Genomic DNA, 19,596 nt, shown 5'->3' on the forward strand with positions numbered 1-19,596 from the left:
GTTAATGAGCTGATTGTATATTACACCTGCACTGACTCTCTCTGTGCTTCTGTGTTTGTGTGCAGCTCTTAGAGTTCGACAGAGAGCTGTGTGTGTTTAAGGAGCGTCTGCAGGAGCTGGACATCTCGTTTCCTCCGAGGTACGAACACCTGCAGTAGATGATGGAGCTCAAACCAGACAGAGCTGAGCAGAGCCATCAAGATCTTCACAATCTAATACATTCTGTCAACATCAAACTCACAGTTGCACTTTCATTTCTGTTGGTGCACTGATTCTCAAAGTGTTTGCTTGTGTGTAAATGGTGAACAATGAGTTGTTAAAATTAAAGCATAGTTATGAGAATATGATAATAATAGTTAGAAATAAATTATTACATTTATAAAGTTAATTATAAGAATAGTAGTTTTATACATTTATTACATTTATACATTAATTGATGTATCTAATAATAATACAAAGTTTATTATAATAACTATAATATTGATTGATTTAAATATACAACAACAGCAACAACAATCATAATACAAATTTAAAGCATAAAAAAGTGTTGGTATTAAATATAAAAACAATGCCAATGTTTGTTAATTTATATATATATATATAGACGTATGTTAAATTGTAAAGTTTAAAGTAGTTTGTCATTTAAGTTTATTTAATTTGTAAATATATATTATTTAATATTTAAAGTTTAGAATAATAGAAATAATAATAATATTTCAAAGAACAAGTGTTTCTTTATCATTTATATTTATAAAGTTGATAAATATATTATTTGAATAATTTTATATAATCAATAAAGTGCTATAAAAAGTATTATAATATTAGTAATAATGATAATTAATTTTTTTTATTTATTATTTTAACTACAATAAAAATAATAATAATACTATTATTATAATTTCAATTTAAAACGTAACGTTTTAATTGATTAGTAGTCATACTAATTTTATTAATAATTAATTCATAAAATCATTCTTAATGAAAAAGTACAATTTAAATACTAATTATTTCTTAATCATTTATATTTCTAAACTAGATAAATATATATAGTTTTTAATAATAATGTTTATTAATTTTCTTTATAAAATGTAGAAATTTATTTTTATTTATACAGTTTTGTATAATAATAATTATTAAATGTTTAATAATTGTATTCTTAATTATACTAGTACTACTACTACTACTAATAAAATAATGATTTATGATTAATAACAATAATTCATTATTAATATTATTAGTTTAGTAATAATGAATATATTCTGAAGCTGTAGCGTTCTGAGGGTCTGATTGGAGCTGAATCTGTCTGTGTTTTGTTGAAGCGTGTTAAAGATGTTCTCGTTCTCTGAGCGTTTCTGATCCTCCAGAGAGCGTCTGACCCTTCTCTCCTGCCTTAATATGCTAAAGCCATAGTGGATCGTCCTCAAACAGACCAATCTATAATTAGGCTTTCAGAGCGCGGCTCTTACGAGCTAATGATGCTCAACTCGGTCAGAACAGATCATCAAACGCTGGAATCAAACAATAATTACGTACTCTTTTAAGACGCATTATAGATGAGTGAATAGAGACTCGAGTCATCAGGAGCCGCAGCGATTCAGAAATTGTGTTTCTGAGCATGCACAGCTTTATTAAAGATCACTGTGGTGCAACATGCAATGCACTTATACTCACACACCATAGATTTAAATATATATTTTATATCTTGGTTCATTAACATGCCATTCGATCAAAAACAAGAAATCTAAAAAGGTTAATCCAGCGCTAGTGTTTTATTTTCTGTTATAATATTTTTTTTTTCATGACAGACACTGAAATGATAAAAACGCACCACTCTGAGTCAGTGATTTTGAGTGATTTTGAACTGATTTTGAGCTGAATGTTTTGGGGTTTGTGTGATTTGTAGCTGGTCTGTAGCGGTGGACACGTGTTTTATCCTGCAGGCGCTGACGCTCGGTGTGTTTGTGAGTGTTGTAAACGCTCATGAAGGGCCTGTGTATGGCGTGTTTGAGCGCGACCCTTCACACATGCGGCGCTCACACAGAGACGTGTGGAATTTGAGCGGCTCCTGCCAACGCTGAAGCTGGAGCCGCGCCGACGAGACACACACACACACACACAGACACTCACACACACAAACACACAGACACACACACACACACACACAGACACTCACACACACAAACACACACACTCACACACACACACACACACACAGACACAAACACACACACACACACACACACACACAGACACTCACACACACAGACACTCACACACACAAACACACACACTCACACACACACACACACACTCACTCACACTCACATCAATGCTACTGCAGTCACACAAACCAGCAAAGCAAGGAGCAAAAATTATTCTTTCCCAAAACTGTATACATTTTTTTTTTATAAAAAATCAAAAATAATAATAATAAAATATATATATATATAGTATATTTTGAAAATTTATTTATTTTGAATTGTTTAAATAAATATATTTTACCTTAAATGTCAGTGCAACCAAGAAACAACAAAAATAAATTATTATTTTTTTTGTGTGTGTGTGTGTGTGTGTGTGTGTATTGAAACCAATCATTGTTATGTTTTGGAACTAATTTGGAAAAATACACAAAATAGCTGCTGTTTTTTTTTTTTTGTGGCTGAAATCTTGGGATGGAGATATTATGTAATTTTCAGCTGGATAATCTGATAAAAAAAGTGTTTTATTAAAATTTTAAGGAAAGATTATAAAAGAGGTTCCGCTATATAAGCAAGGCAAGTTTATTTATAAAGCACATTTGGTACACAATGGTAATTCAAAGTGCTTTACATAAAAGAAAGTAAAATAATCATTAAAAAAAATCTAAAGAAATTTAATATACTTTGAAAATGATTTAAAAATTGACTTATTTAAAATGGATCTAAAACAGTTAGAAATAGAAAATGATTTTAGATAAAATACAGTGAATATATAAAATACAGTGCAATCAGTTCGGACATTGCACAGTGCTCATTCTATAAATGCACAGCTAAACAGATGAGTTTTGAGTCTAGATTTAAATGTGTCTAGTGTTTTAGCACATCTGATCTCTTCTGGAAACTGATTCCAGCTGCGGGCGGCATAGTAACTAAAGGAGGACTCCCCTTGTTTTGTGTGAACCCTTGGTATTTCTAACTGACTCGATCCTAATGATCTGAGTGCTCTGTTAGGTTTATATTCAGTGAGCATATCTGAAATATATTTCGGTCCTAGGTCATTTAGTGACTTATATACGAGTAAAAGTACTTTAAAATCAATCCTAAATGTAACTGTAAGCCAGTGTAAGGACCTGAGGACTGGTGTGATATGCTCAGATTTTCTGGTTCTAGTCAGAATCCTGGCAGCAGTGTTCTGGATGAGCTGCAGCTGTCTAATGGTCTTTTTGGGAAGGCCAGTGAGGAGCCCATTACAATGGTCCACCCTGCTGGTGATTAAAGCATGAACAAGTTTCTCCAAGTCTTGGCTGGAAACAAAACATCTAATTCTTGCAATGTTTTTTAAATGATAGTATGCTGATTTAGTTACTGCTTTGACAGGACTACTGAAACTAAGGTCTGTCTCCAGAATCACACCAAGATTCCTGACTTGATTTTCAGTTGTTTGACCCCTAGAGTCAAGGTATGCATTCACCTTGAAAACTTCATCTTTGTTTCCAAATGCAATGACTTCAGTTTTTTGCTTGTTTAACTGAAGAAAGTTATGGCACATCCAACTGTTAAGTAAATCTGGGTATCATCAGCATAGCTGTGATAGGCAATTTGACTATTTCTCATTATTTGACTTAGTGGAAGCGTATACAGGCTAAACAAGAGCGGTGCTAGAACCGAGCCTTGTGGGACTCCGCATGTCATGGATGTCCACTTAGACTTAGGCTTTTCTGTATATATATCTAATTTTTATTCAGTGATTTATGAATGGCAGAAAAAATAATTTAACACAAAATATCATAATTATGAGGTTATAATTAGGTTCGTGTTGGTCAAATTTCTCACCCAGGCTGCATTTATTTGATCTAAACCACAGTAAAAATTAAGAAATGTTGCAATTTAAAAATGCTGTTTTCTGTGTGAATCTCTGTTAAAGTGTAATCTATTTCTGTGATGTGCAGCTTTATCTGATTGTTCCTGTTGTTCGTGTCTGATCTGGAGAGACGATGTGTCAGCTGACAGACATTAGCTCCAGCGCTTTTGGATTTTATTGAAGGAGTTTCTGTGTAAAATCAATGCAGAAATTGAAGAGCTGCTGGGAACCCCAGCACAGCGAGAGAAGATGTGATTTATTTCACTAAGTGTGTGTGAGTCTAGACGGATCGGCTCGAGGGTCGTGAGGTGAGCGTGTGAAGGGTCAGAGGTCATGTACAGTTATTCTTCACCGTTTGGTGAGGATGTAGAGACCTGATTCAACACAGCGGCTCTGTGAGCGTTACACTCTGCGCTTTGCTGTAAATGAAGAGAGATAAAGCAACACTGACTTTTTAAAAAGCATGGTAGCGTTTGTCAATGCACCTTCACGCTTTTCTTAGTTTTGTTTACTCCATTCAAAATAAACCAGACATGCTTCAGTGTTTCATTTCTTATTTTAGTGCAAACGGCTGATTTCCATTAATGTCCGTCCCATGCCTGTGTGTGAAGATGACATTATTATAGTGTCGTTAGTTACGGTTCACTAATTGGATTGAACACAAGTGCTGATATTTCTCTCTGATTGTTCTTTGTTGGATTCTTTTATAACGATTTCCTGCAAAAATACACAAAATAGCTGCCGGAAATGCCATTTAAGCAGGTTTCCCACATCTTTATTTGAAAAAGGAGAAAATGATAATAAAAATTAAAATTCATTCCAAATGTTTTACCTGACATTCAAATGCTAGTGCATCCAGAGATTTCTTCTTAAAAAAAAAATATATATATAATGATAATAATAAATACAATTTAAATCTATTCCTGCTTGTGAATCCAAAAATGTGTAAAAAATATATAAAAATTTACATCTATTCCAAATATTGTTACATGACAACCACATGCCAATGCATTCAGAAATATTTTTAAAAATGCCATTTTTTTAATTAAAAAAATATGGTCATATGGCATTCAATAGCAAGTGCATACAGAAGAATTTTTTTTTAATGGTATTTTTATAGAAAATGTTAAATCAGCCCTTTTGAGTCTGAAGTGTCATTTACACATGCAAATGCTGGAAATATCATGCATTTCGATATGTATGCCTGGAAATGTCTTTAGCAAAAATATATTTTATTGATATCTAACCAGCTAGATACTAATCTGTGTGCATCATCTTATTGGAGACATCTTTATACGTCTTAATAGCAATTTTTATATTTAAAAAATGGTATAACATTATTAAAAAATTTTACCTTAAAATTAAAATCTATTCCAAATATTGTTACTGTACCTGCCATTCAAAAGCCAAATCTTCCAGAGATATCTATAAATGTATGGGGTTCTCATGCTTTGTGTCCGTGTGGGAACTCTGGTTTCTTGACATGAGATGTTTCTTGGCCTGTGAGCAGCTCTCATCAGCTGATTTAGCAGTTTCACTGTGAATAATTGACTGACATCATCTCTGTGATTCACTGTGATTGAGGAAATGTGCTGTATGAGATCACATCTCACGATCTAGTGTGTGTGAACTAAAGAAGCCTGTCTCCGCTGTCATTCTGTCAGAGAGCAGCCATAGAAACACTCATTGACAGTCGAGTGACACGGTTTAACACTGAAGTGACGTCTTTCATCACGCTTGAGGAACACACATGCATCTGTGTGTAAGTGTGTGAGAGAGTGGATGTGAGTGTAAATGAAAGTGTCCGTGTGTGTGAGAAAGAGAGTGTGTGTGTGTGTGTGTGTGTCATCAGTGCAGCTGGACCAATAATCAACACTTTTACTTAAAAATTACAATAATATTTTGAATTATATTTTATTATAATTTGCTTTCATGTTAATTTAAGTTAAAGTTTAAGTAACTGTCTTTTTGTAATTTTTACTAGTTTTGTATTTTTTGTATCTATATAATTTTTATACATTTTATTTTAGTTTTAGTTATTTAGAACATCAAGTTAAGCTAACAAAAATAAAGGTTTTGTTGGAAGATAACTGAAATTATACAATATAATATTTAGTAGTGTTGTCAAAAGACCCGGTACTTCGGTACCAAGTCGGTACTAAAAAAATGAAAATGTGACGGTACCAGGTTTCTGTAAGTACCGGTGGTACCGAGGACCCGTTCAAACCTGGTTCTTGACGCATACAGCGCTATGATTTCCGCGAAGCAGAAAACGCGGACGGAATCTCAAAATCCAGTCATGAAAATGAAACTTATATTTTAATATGGACAGTCATGGAATTTGTCAAAGTTAGCATAAATTAATCAAATCAACTCTCCATATGGAGCAGTATCTGTAAATGTTAAGCCGCAAAAGTTGGTTGAAATCCTGCATGTTCTGCGCGTCTCTGTGTGAATGAATGAATGGTTTGTTTGCTACATAGACTGAAGCGCATGACGCTTGCAATAATGAGGACGTACATCACCAGAACTGTTCTGAGTCACTTCACAAGCATTTTACCGTTTCATTTGTGTAAAACCAGTGTCAATTTAAAACTATTCACGGAAAACCGTCAAAACAGCCTCTACACTGCGAGTAAATCACTCGCATATGTGAATACATTTTACTCAGGGCGAGTAAATTATGTCTATTGTTAGCCATTGGCTAACAAATTCTCAGATTTTACTCGCCAGTGTGTGTGTGTTCGAGGCTATTATATGATTGGCGCAGATATATTTTCACTCGCTGAGCTCTGAGCGCTTCACAGTTCTCTCTCCATCAAGCGATCTGTACTTTTCAATTCATCTCAATGGACGCACAGTACACCTGTATTTGCCTCTTTTACTGTCTATGGTATTTGCCAAACTGTAAACTCTGTGTGAAGGCGCACGACTCGCCGTCGCTTTACTGATCGCTCTGTTTCTCACACATGCAAAGAGAGAGAGAGCGAGAGTCTTACCACGCTGAATCGACATGCTACATGTAAACTATATTCTTTGTTGTCTTCTCCTGTCAAAATAATGGAGTTCATTTAGAATTATTCATATTTTTAAACAAGCAGAAGATATGCCGGTTTCTCCGGTAGTGGGCGGAGCTAATGCGCAAATGTCAATTTCATTGGCTGGCGCTCATCTATTACCGTCCCTGTTTTGATTTCAGCAAATCAGTTTGACCGAACGCAGACAACGTGATTAATATTCATGAACCAGCAGCTCATCAATTCATAGTGCATTGTATATTGTATGGTAGTAGAATTAGTAGTAGTATTATCTTTTAATAATAATTATGATATATTACTTTTTTTTTTTTTACAGAAACACTCAATGAACAAAAATATCTTAAGCATCACCACCAGTCTTAAGTTCAGATAAATTACAAATATGCATTCATTACAAATTCATTTTTACATAAAGGCATTGTGCTAGAAATATTACTATTATTTTGTAAAATGTATGTGATGCTGCTACTACTGTTAATTAAAAAGTAATCACACAATATTTCTTCCATGTTTTAATTTTAATAGCAAATCCCCTTTATTTACCAAAAAATAAAATGTTTAAATTTCATAAATTAAAAGACAAATTAAATTTGGGTGAAACTTGTTTACTGTTTTTCATAATTATATAACTTGTAGAAGAACTTTAAACACAATTGTAAATAAGTGTAAAGAATGGCATCGGTTTTATTTTTAGTGATAAAAAGTTTTTTTTTTAAATTAGCATATTTTTGTGTTTTGCTTTGGTACCGAAATTGGTACCGAGAACCGTGGATTTTCACTGGTATCGGTACCGAATACTGAAATTTTGGTACCGTGACAACACTAATATTTAGTTATTTCATGCTGTAATTATTTAAAGTAACATTTAAAAAAAATAGTTTTAGCTTTAGTTAACTATAATAAATCTGATAATGAACGGTAATTTTTTCATGGTTAAAATAAGGATATAAGGATTTTAAGACAAACTGATCATTTTGAGAAAACCATTCACTAACTACCTTCTCTAGGTTGTAAAGAGTTAATTTTATGAGTTGCTCTGTCTGAAAACAGTAAGTCTGAGACAATGAAGTCTGCATCATGACCTCATTAACTGAGCTCTGTAATCTAAAGTAAAGACAATTAAAGTCATAAATAGATTTGCTTTTAAATCATGAATCGAGGAAATTGGCTTTTTCCTGTTGCGCAACACACACACACACACACACACACACCTCTTCCTGTGACTCTGCGTTTGATTGACAGCTCCGGTTCTGTCCAATCCCATGATTCTGTGCTGTAGTTCATCATGTGACCTCTGTCCTCTCATTAATGGCGTGTCTCTTATCAGTGTCTTTGTGTTCAGAGTTTATACGGCCCTCATAAAATGCAGGCGTCTCATTGAATCAGTGTTTGAATTGGCACTTATTTGTCATCATGTAGAACAAGATAACTGCTCGTGATGTGGGACACGGCCACAGCGGTGCTAGGATGGGTCACATGATCGAGAGCACAGCTTAAAGCGACAGTTCACCCATAAATAATGGTGATTAACATTTTTGTTAACTGAAATAAAATGTAAATATTAGACTTACAGACTTAAAATTGCAAGAACAATACAAAAAATTATTTTTTATTATATATAAAATACTTACTACTTACAGTGCTGTAATAGATGCTAAAATATACTAAAATACTAAAAATCTCAATACTCTGCTGGTAAATACTAAAATAAACCTGGCAGGATGTTCATCTAGGGTTTCACAGAAGAACGTAAGTCACACTGGTTTGAAACAACATGATTGTGATGAAATGTTATGAATGGTTAAGCTAGTGTGAGAATCTCACTGTAAGACACACAGGTGGGCAATTGTTGAGTTTAGCAGCGCAGCCCCATTAATTAGTGTAATTAGTCTTGGCAGGAGTGTGATAGTGTCTGCTGGTCTCCGGTTCACACACCCAGCAGCAGCGTGTACTCTGCCAGATAAGTTTGTACACGCTAATAGACAGCATTAATCACCGTCCTGCGGCTCCGCGCTGCTGTTTGCTGTTGCATTAGCTGTGTGTGTGTGTGTGTGTGTGTGAGAGAGAGAGAACACCAGCGTTCCTCGTGTGAGCAGTCACAGCCGCTCTGTTCCTGTCTACACAGCAGTCTGCACAGCATTATGTCATCACTTATGTGAAGACTGATCTAACATGACTTGTTTTGGCCAAATACAGCAGATAACCACAAATTGCAACTTTATATCTCATAATTCCGACTTTATATCTTGTAATTCCAACTTTATATCTCATAATTCCGACTTTATATCTTGTAATTCTGACTTTATATCTCATAATTCCGACTTTATATCTTGTAATTCCAACTTTATATCTCATAATTCCGACTTTATATCTTGTAATTCTGACTTTATATCTCATAATTCCGACTTTATATCTTGTAATTCCAACTTTATATCTCATAATTCCGACTTTATATCTTGTAATTCTGACTTTATATCTCATAATTCCGACTTTATATCTTGTAATTCCAACTTTATATCTCATAATTCCGACTTTATATCTTGTAATTCTGACTTTATATCTCATAATTCCGACTTTATATCTTGTAATTCCAACTTTATATCTCATAATTCCGACTTTATATCTTGTAATTCCAACTTTATATCTCATAATTCCGACTTTATATCTTGTAATTCTGACTTTATATCTTGTAATTCCAACTTTATATCTCATAATTCCGACTTTATATCTTGTAATTCTGACTTTATATCTCATAATTCCGACTTTATATCTTGTAATTCTGACTTTATATCTTGTAATTCCAGCTTTATATCTTGTAATTCTGACTTTATATCTTGTAAATCCAACTTCATATCCCACAATTCCGACTTTATATCTTGTAATTCAGACGTTAAATCTCACAATTCCAACTTTATATCTCATAATTCCGACTTTATATCTTGTAATTCTGACTTTATATCTCATAATTCCGACTTTATATCTTGTAATTCCAACTTTATATCTCATAATTCCGACTTTATATCTTGTAATTCCAACTTTATATCTCATAATTCCGACTTTATATCTTGTAATTCTGACTTTATATCTTGTAATTCCAACTTTATATCTCATAATTCCGACTTTATATCTTGTAATTCTGACTTTATATCTCACAATTCCAACTTTATATCTCATAATTCCGACTTTATATCTTGTAATTCTGACTTTATATCTCATAATTCCGACTTTATATCTTGTAATTCCAACTTTATATCTCATAATTCCGACTTTATATCTTGTAATTCCAACTTTATATCTCATAATTCCGACTTTATATCTTGTAATTCTGACTTTATATCTCATAATTCCGACTTTATATCTTGTAATTCTGACTTTATATCTTGTAATTCCAGCTTTATATCTTGTAATTCTGACTTTATATCTCATAATTCCGACTTTATATCTTGTAATTCCAACTTTATATCTCATAATTCCGACTTTATATCTTGTAATTCCAACTTTATATCTCATAATTCCGACTTTATATCTTGTAATTCTGACTTTATATCTTGTAATTCCAACTTTATATCTCATAATTCCGACTTTATATCTTGTAATTCTGACTTTATATCTCATAATTCCGACTTTATATCTTGTAATTCTGACTTTATATCTTGTAATTCCAGCTTTATATCTTGTAATTCTGACTTTATATCTTGTAAATCCAACTTCATATCCCACAATTCCGACTTTATATCTTGTAATTCAGACGTTAAATCTCACAATTCCAACTTTATATCTCATAATTCCGACTTTATATCTTGTAATTCTGACTTTATATCTCATAATTCCGACTTTATATCTTGTAATTCCAACTTTATATCTCATAATTCCGACTTTATATCTTGTAATTCCAACTTTATATCTCATAATTCCGACTTTATATCTTGTAATTCTGACTTTATATCTCATAATTCCGACTTTATATCTTGTAATTCTGACTTTATATCTTGTAATTCCAACTTTATATCTCATAATTCCGACTTTATATCTTGTAATTCTGACTTTATATCTCACAATTCCAACTTTATATCTCATAATTCCGACTTTATATCTTGTAATTCTGACTTTATATCTCATAATTCCGACTTTATATCTTGTAATTCCAACTTTATATCTCATAATTCCGACTTTATATCTTGTAATTCCAACTTTATATCTCATAATTCCGACTTTATATCTTGTAATTCTGACTTTATATCTCATAATTCCGACTTTATATCTTGTAATTCTGACTTTATATCTTGTAATTCCAGCTTTATATCTTGTAATTCTGACTTTATATCTTGTAAATCCAACTTCATATCCCACAATTCCGACTTTATATCTTGTAATTCAGACGTTAAATCTCACAATTCCTACTTTATATCTCACAATTCCGAATTTTTATCTCAAAATTTCTATTTTTAATATTTTAATTCCGTCTTTATATCTCACAATTCTGACTTTATATCTTACAATTCTGACTATATCTCATAATTCCAACTTTATATCCCGTAATTTTGATTTTTATATCTTGTAATTCCAACTTTATATCTTGTAATTCAGACATTTTATCTCACAATTCCGACTTTATATCTTGTAATTCTGTCTTTATATCTCGTAATTCCGTCTTTATATCTCACAATTCCGACTTTATTTCTCACAATTCCGACTTTATTTCTCACAATTCCGACTTTTTATCTCACAATTCCGACTTTATATCTCGTAATTCCGTCTTTATATCTCACAATTCCGACTTTATTTCACACAATTCCGACTTTTTATCTCACAATTCCGACTTTATATCTCGTAATTCCGTCTTTATATCTAACAAAACTGTCTTTATATCTTGCAATTCCGACTTCATTGCTCACAATTTGGACTTTGTTTCACAATTCTGACTTTATATCGTAATTCTGACATATCACAATTCGACTTAGTATCTTGTATAATTTTAACTTTTAATCTTGCAATTCTGACTTGAAAATTGATTTCAATGCTTTTTTTGTTCATTTCCACAAAAATATTGTGCAGCACAATTGTGTACAACACTGATAATAATCAGAAATGTTTCTTGAGCAGTAAATCATCATATTATTCTGATTTCTGAAGATCATGTGACACTGAAGACTGGAGGAATGATGCTGAAAATACAGCGGAGCATCACAGAAATACATTACACTTTAACACAGATTCACACAGAAAACAGCTATTATAAATTGTAAAACTATTTTACAATTTTTACATTGTTCTTGATCAAATAAATGCAGCCTTGGTGAGCAGAAGAGACTTTAAACATGTTATATGCGTAGCATCTGAATTGGGTTTGAACAGAGAATATGAATCTGTGAGTGTTGAGTGTGAAGGTTGGTTTGCTCTCTGGATACTGACACCTTCCTCCTGCCTCGGAGCATCACGGATCGGTTTCAAAGATTGGCTGGGCTCTTTAGCAGATCAGATGTGTTTAATCCAGTGAAAGAGCGCATCTAAAACTTCCTGTAGGGTTAGTGTGGGCCACCCTGAAGGAAGAGCTTCTCCCGCCCCTTAATTCCCACACTCTGCATCTCTATCCCTCATTATCCCGCTCTCTATCCTCTGTTATCAGTCTTTCATCCTCAGGGTCCTCTCTCGTTAGCATACCAAAACTGCCCTTCATTTCCACTTGCTTAAAGTGCCATCAATGCTAATTGCACTCAGGCGTTCTGCAAAGGCCCCTCGTGGCTCTCGTTTGACCACTCGGTAGGAGGCCTGTGTGTTAGCCGGATGTGGGTTAACTAGTCCCCCTCCCCTCTTTAACCCCCACTAACTGGCCCGTTCGACCCTTGACCCGGTCGTCATGGCAATGGTCAGTTGGGAGCAGATGCAGCCGATGCTGATGGTGTTTGATTAGCTGATTCCACTAAATGAGCTGTGATGAGATGCTTTCATGACCAATTGAGCGGACCCTGTGTGTGTGTGTGTGTGTGTCTCTGTGTGTGTGTGTGTGTGTGTGTGTGTGTGTGTGTGTGTCTGTGTGTGTGTGTGTGTTTGTGTGTGTGTGTGTGTGTGTGTGTGTGTGTCTGTGTGTGTGTGTGTGTGTGTGTCTCTCTGTCTGTGTGTGTGTGTGTGTGTGTGTGTGAGTGAGTGTGTGTGTGTGTGTGTGTGTCTCTGTGTGTGTGTGTGTGTTTGTGAAAATATAAAAAAATATTAAAAAAAAAAAAAAACTATATCAAATATATAAAGCTATAAATAACCTACTGTAATACAAAATCATCTCATAATTTGAAAAAAGAAAGTTTTTATCAATTATTTAAATTCTATTATTTAAGACAAAGTTCAACTTGCATATCAAAATGTGTTCAGTTTTCATGAAAATAGGTGATGTCTGCTGCTGGTTTTAGTTTTTGTGATGATAGGACACAACAGACTCATAAATGCACACAGTTCATTCACGTCTGATTCTGATCCCACAGTGTCACGTGAAGGAAGTCCATCATTAACATCATAGTGCTGTTATCTGGACGCCCCGATCTGATGTCCTTTGTGTCTGTATCGTGTACCATCTGCTCCTCAGAAATATAAATCAGATCCTCCGCTGATTGCTCCTGTGCTCTGCCTGTTTTACACTGCAGAGATGAAATGTGTTTATCATTCAGTGATTATAGAGCACAGCACTGACCAATCACAACCAGTTCCTCCAGATCAGTGTCCCTGCAGCACAGAAGCAGTCATCAGTATCACAGGTGTATTTGTAGAAATACACAACAATACATTGTATGAGTCGCAATTATTAACTTCATGTTCCATGTGGATATTTAGTAAATTTCCTACTGCAAATATATCAAAACCTAATGTTTGACTAGTAATATGCATTGCTAAGAACTTCATTTGAATAACTTTAAAGATGATTTTCTCAATATTTAGATTTTTTTGCTCCCTCAGATTCCAGATTTACAAATAGTTGTATCTCAGACAAATATTGTAGGATCCTAACAAACCACACATCAGTGGAGAGATGATTTCTTCAGCTTCAGGTGTGTGTTTGTGCAGTTATCCGTACAGTGAAGACTCCAGTCAGGGGAAGCAGTACATGAACACTCGATGTCCCGCCTGGTGTGACCGGATCCTCATGTCCTCCTCGGCCAGAGACCTGCTCGTCAAGGTGAGATGGTTAAACCACAAACGCTTCATTGTTTCAGATTGTGAATGATGTTAATCTGATGCAAAAGGTGCCATGCAGTGAATGAACAAAACAAAACTCTGAAATTGGTTTCATAATTAATTCACAAAAGCGCTGTAGAAATAAATGCTGCTTTCAGAACCACATCTGATGGATTGCATTGATATGTAATACTGCAATCCACATTTCCCATTATTTTAAAGCTTCTTTCATATGCAAATATATTAGCCAATCACAGCAGGGGCGCTCATGAGTCTTAAAGGAGACACGCCCCTTTAATGAACTGTTTTATTTTTAAATTATGACAGTTTGTGATGTCAAAATCTTAATTGTAATTATAAGTAAACATTTAAAAAAAATCGATGCATCAATGCATATGATGCCTTTAATCTGAACGTCTGTTTTACATCGGATCTCTGCTGCTTCTCTTCTTGATCAAACTAAATGTTTCTGATCTTACTCTCCTTTTCTTTAGAGATTTATTTTTAGGTTTCAGGAGTGCTTTGGGCCTTTGTCTTTTGATTCATTTAAAAATGAAACATAACATCATGAATCATATATATATATAAATGGACAGAAAGAAAGAAAACGTCAGTGTAATGTTGATTTTTCTTTCTTTTTTTTACTGGGTTTCTGTGGAAATGTTTTATTTCGCTCTTCCACAAATTAAGGCCTTAAAAATATCTTAATTTACAGCAGAAAGCATTAAATGTTGCATGGATATCTTCATCAGTATTTTTGTTTCATTTTCCTTTAAATCTTTAAATCAAGATGCATTTACTGCAGATACAGATGAAGGAACAAAGTCTCATTGTTTTCTGAAAAAATTACAAAATGAAGTGAGTTTATGATTAAAATCAGTAAAATATCTGCCAGTGGGAAATTAAAGTTGTTTCCCTTTGGATTAAGCTGATTTTACTGACTCTACTTGCAGGTATTTTTTTAATCATAGACTCACGTAAATGCATCTAATCTATGTTTCTTAATATAAGAATCTTTCACAGGAAAATAACAGAAGAATCTTAAGGAAAAAAATCTTTTCTTTGTATTTTGATCTTGTTTTCTAGTATAAATAATATATATATATATATATATATATATATATATATATATATATATATATTGTTTTTTTTACTTAATTTACTTTACAAGAAAAATGACTTTCTGAAAAAACTAAAACTAATAAAAAACTAATTTTGTTTGTCTTTGCTAAAACAAGCAAAAATATCTGCCAATGTGAAAAGAAAATAATCTTGTTCATTCTCCATTGTCAGATATTTTAACTTGTCTCAAAACAAAAGACAATTTTTATCTATATATTTATTTTTATTTTTAAGAAAACAAGACATAATAACTCCTCTTACTTGTCGTGTAAAGGCGTCTCAATTCAAGAATGTTAAGATATTTACTAAGAAAGTAAATCAGTTTTTGCTCCGCGATCAGCAAGCTTTTCTGTAAAATGAATTATGAAGCACTGAAGCATTGCAAATACATTGAGATTCACAATTCATGAAGAGTGAACTAAGACTTGCGAACACCTTTTTAGGATCCACAGAAACCCATTTGATGATCAAATCAACACTGCACTGATGTTTTCAACATTTGGAGAGAGGCTTGCACAGTTCCTTAAGTTGAGTCCAGCACTAGTTAGTGTTTGAGCACTAGTAGTCGTGCTGGTGAGGGCAGTGGTTAATGGAGATGTGCTTTCGGTGTGTTTTCTGTGAGAAGGCAGATTGTTTAGACACGGCTGGTACACAGCCTCATCTATCATGCAGCGCTCTGTTAGCTCCACGTCGTGTTATTTTCTGCTCGCCGAGCCCTAACACACCAAAGGTCCACCGCGCCGTAATGAAGAGCCAGTCAAGCGCGGCCCCGGCCCCGCCGTCATTTGTTTATCTGTCTAAAGATTACGCAGGCCGAAAATCCACAATTTTATGCTGCCTTTGTAAATGATCCAGCCCGTGTTTGATGAATGCATCTGTGTGTTCACTCACATTACAGAAACATCTCCAGCATCACAAGCTTTTACACACGAGCAGAGAAGACATTCGTTAAAGAAAGAGTCACATCAATACAAGTTCAGATCATTATCATATTAAAAACGTAAAGGTTGTAGCAAATGACTTTTAGAAACCAAAAATAAAAATACTATTTTTAAATAGAGTATTTTTAAAAAGTACAAGTAGTAGTGAGCGAATACATAGGATCAAATAAATAATTTTAACAGACAGTGTAAATAAATAAATAGGATAACATTGACAAGCAGAGGAAAACAGACTTTCTTTATCAACTTTATCAACAGAAACAATGAATTAACATCTTAAAAAACATTTAATAAACACAAGTTTAACAAACTGATATTAAATTGTACAGATGTCTTCAGGGTAACATTGAAGAGCATCTGCATGAAACTTTACAATTAACAAACAAGGCTTAAAATTAGAAAGATTTTATATATAAATATATTTTATATTTTATGTATAAAAGTAAATGTACATTAATATTAAACTAACAATTAATACAAAAAATTTATTTACTTAATTAAAAAAAATTAAGTGGTGATTTATTAATTAGCTAATTAATAAAATAGAAAACATTTAGTTAATCGGGGAAAGCATACAACACTTCATCAGTAGAATCACCAAACAATTACATATATTCTTTTTTAAGAATCTGTGATGTTTTAATGACTAATTTAAGAAAAAGATTTGAGAAGTGAGTTTGCCTCAATCAAAAGATGAGACACAAAGAAAATAAACATATATTCTTTAGACCAACAGGAGCTTTCACTGTAGTGACAAATACTATATTTTAGATTTCATTTCATAAATATTAAAAGTAAAGATCTCCATGTTTAGAGACCGGTATATGTTGTTATTTTCTGGTTAGTATTTGAGGCAACAGCCAAGTCTTCAAATGCAGTTTCCTTGAGTTTGTCGTCTTCATTCGTGTGTGTGTGTGTGTGTGTGTGTGTGTGTGTGTGCTTGCTAAAGAGCACTGTATCATTTCTGTCTCGCTCGATTCAGAGCATTATTTTCAATTTAGATAAATATGATTAATGCTTTCGCTGCATTTCAGATATGAAAAAGCTCCTGAACTTTGATTTATTGGCACTTAAATGTAACCGTATAAAAGCTCTTCTTAGTATTTTAGCGTCATGCATGCATTTGCTCTGTGTCTGTAATCATATTTTGTGTTTTGCAGCCAGAGAATGAGGAGAAATCAATAACATACGACAACATCGGCCCCAGCGTGTGTATGGGGGACCACAAGGTACAACTAACTCACTAACTAACCTCTCCAACTAGTGTGTGTGTGTGTGTGTGTGTGTGTGTGTCAGATATACTTGGGTGAGAAATAGTCTTTGGAAGTGAGTTAAATCTGATTAAACCTAAAGATTATTCAAAAGTAAAAAATGAATAAAATAAAAATACTGTTCTTTTAAAGGTGTGTGTGTGTGTGTGTGTGTGCGCGTCTCTGGTCTTCTTTAAATGTTTCTCCTGAAAGAAGGTAAAATAGCTAATAGATTTGAATCAAAGCAAACATTCAAGAAAAATCATTCTAAAAAACTACTCTTTAAAAAAATAAAGTAAGCTCCACTAAGCTTTTTTTCTTAGTGCAGCTAGATATTATTTTCTGAATGAATGTGTTCAGGTTTTACTAAAGTTTAGAATAAACACCGCTCTTCTGTTCCTGTGATTGTGCAGCACACATGACACACTCCAGACCAATCACAGATCAGTATGCAAATACATTCAAGAAACATCACCAATCAGAATTCAGTATGCAAATGAGGCCACTGCTGTTAGTTGAATGCTGAAGGTTCTAACAGTAAGGAGAGTTTCAACAGCGCTCTTGTTTGATGATTACAGTAATGTTCTCTCAAAATGTTTTAATGTTTTCTTCTGTTTGATGTTACGGTTCTGAATAAGACATTCTAAATAATCTTAGGTTTTCAAAAATTGACATTTAAAAAAAAATGTTTTAATTTTTTTCTTTTTTCTTTTAAACCATATTATTGGAGTTTTAACATCTTGTGGTTAAAGCTGAATTATAAAGAATAAAATGGAATATTTTAGGAACAGATGTCTTCAGTTTTATTTTATTTCATTTACTCTGATATACATCCCAAAATCTTTGTTTTTATATTCTCATAGTGAGATAAACTTGTGTGTGTGTGTGTGCGTGCGTGTGTGTGTGCATGCGTGTGTGTGTGTGTGCGTGTGTGTGTGTGTGTGTCTGTTTGTGTGTGTGCGTGTGTGTGTGTGTGCGTGTGTGTGCGTGTGTGTGTGTGTCTGTTTGTGTGTGTGCTTGTGTGTGTGTTTGAACCAGACAGACACACACTCGTCAAAATCACATTCAGATGTTCTAGAAATGTCGGTGAATTTTGCACCCATGGAAGAAGACTTCAGACAGAAGTGTGTGTGTGTGTGTGTGTGTGTGTGTGTGTGTGTGTGTGTGTGTGTGTGTGTGTGTGTGTGTGTGTGTGTGTGTGTGTGAATGAACTATTAAATGAATGTGTATGATCAGAACGGCTCATCCTGGATAAAGTGTGAGCTAGAGTTTGTGTGTTTTTCTCCACAGCCGGTCTACTTATACTTTCGGTTAAACACCGGAGCAGGTAAACCTCACGCAAACAAGCACAAGTGTTGTGTCCTGCAGTGATCTGGTGAATATTTCCTTTTACTATTCATTTATTCCTATTATCCATATGACTTCATAACAGCCATGTCTGATTCTCATGATCTCTCTCTCTGTGTGTGTGTGTGTGTGGAGCAGGAAAATGTTGCCACAGGTTGGAGAAGATTTCATGAAAAGCGTCGCTGTGAGAAGCTGGATGGACACACACACACACACACACACACATGCACAAACAGAGGACCCTGTAAAGACTTTTCAGCAGGACTGACCAGTCGCATTTGTCCAATGCATGCAATCACGTCTATAGAAACGGCACGCTGCGTTTATGAATGCTTCAGGAGTCGAGATCATGTTCACACACACGCTGCATTTCCACTAAATCAGATGTTTCTCGTTTCTCAAACTCTAATAGAACATCAGAAACACTACAGATCTTAAAAAGCGTCCTTGCAGATTTTAGATATGCCTCATAATATAACCAGCTACTTCCATACAGTAAGATGTTTTAAAAAGTGCAATGCAAGAACTCTTGTTGTATTTCTCTAAGGCTAGGTTTATTTCTACATGCTGATTTCTAGGTCTGTTTGGAGATTTCTACACGTTCTCTCTGTTAGAATGCATAGGTGTATTCTGTTCAAGCATTTGGATGATTTTCTTTCTCTTTTGACTCGTTTATCT

At 33.9% G+C, this 19,596-nt stretch overlaps 1 protein-coding gene across 3 annotated transcripts in view; it reads left to right on the forward strand.

Annotated features, from left to right (window-relative positions):
- Nucleotides 1–19,478, forward strand: part of LOC132156671 (inositol polyphosphate-5-phosphatase A-like) — a 164,028-nt gene extending 144,550 nt beyond the window's left edge. Inside the window, exons 12-16 of one of the 3 annotated variants that reach the window (XM_059565607.1) lie at nucleotides 66–139; nucleotides 14,148–14,259; nucleotides 17,482–17,550; nucleotides 18,862–18,946; nucleotides 19,057–19,478. In XM_059565607.1, the coding sequence (XP_059421590.1) occupies nucleotides 66–139; nucleotides 14,148–14,259; nucleotides 17,482–17,550; nucleotides 18,862–18,942 (336 nt within the window). In that variant the 3' untranslated portion in view covers nucleotides 18,943–18,946; nucleotides 19,057–19,478. Of the gene's footprint in view, nucleotides 1–65; nucleotides 140–14,147; nucleotides 14,260–17,481; nucleotides 17,551–18,861; nucleotides 18,947–19,053 lie in introns of all 3 variants that reach the window. The other 2 variants (XM_059565606.1, XM_059565605.1) reach the window with 2 other exon arrangements.
- Nucleotides 19,479–19,596: the final 118 nt, after the last annotated feature.

The sequence above is a fragment of the Carassius carassius genome, chromosome 14 (genome assembly GCF_963082965.1).
Source record: "Carassius carassius chromosome 14, fCarCar2.1, whole genome shotgun sequence".
In the NCBI taxonomy this organism is placed as follows: domain Eukaryota; kingdom Metazoa; phylum Chordata; class Actinopteri; order Cypriniformes; family Cyprinidae; genus Carassius; species Carassius carassius.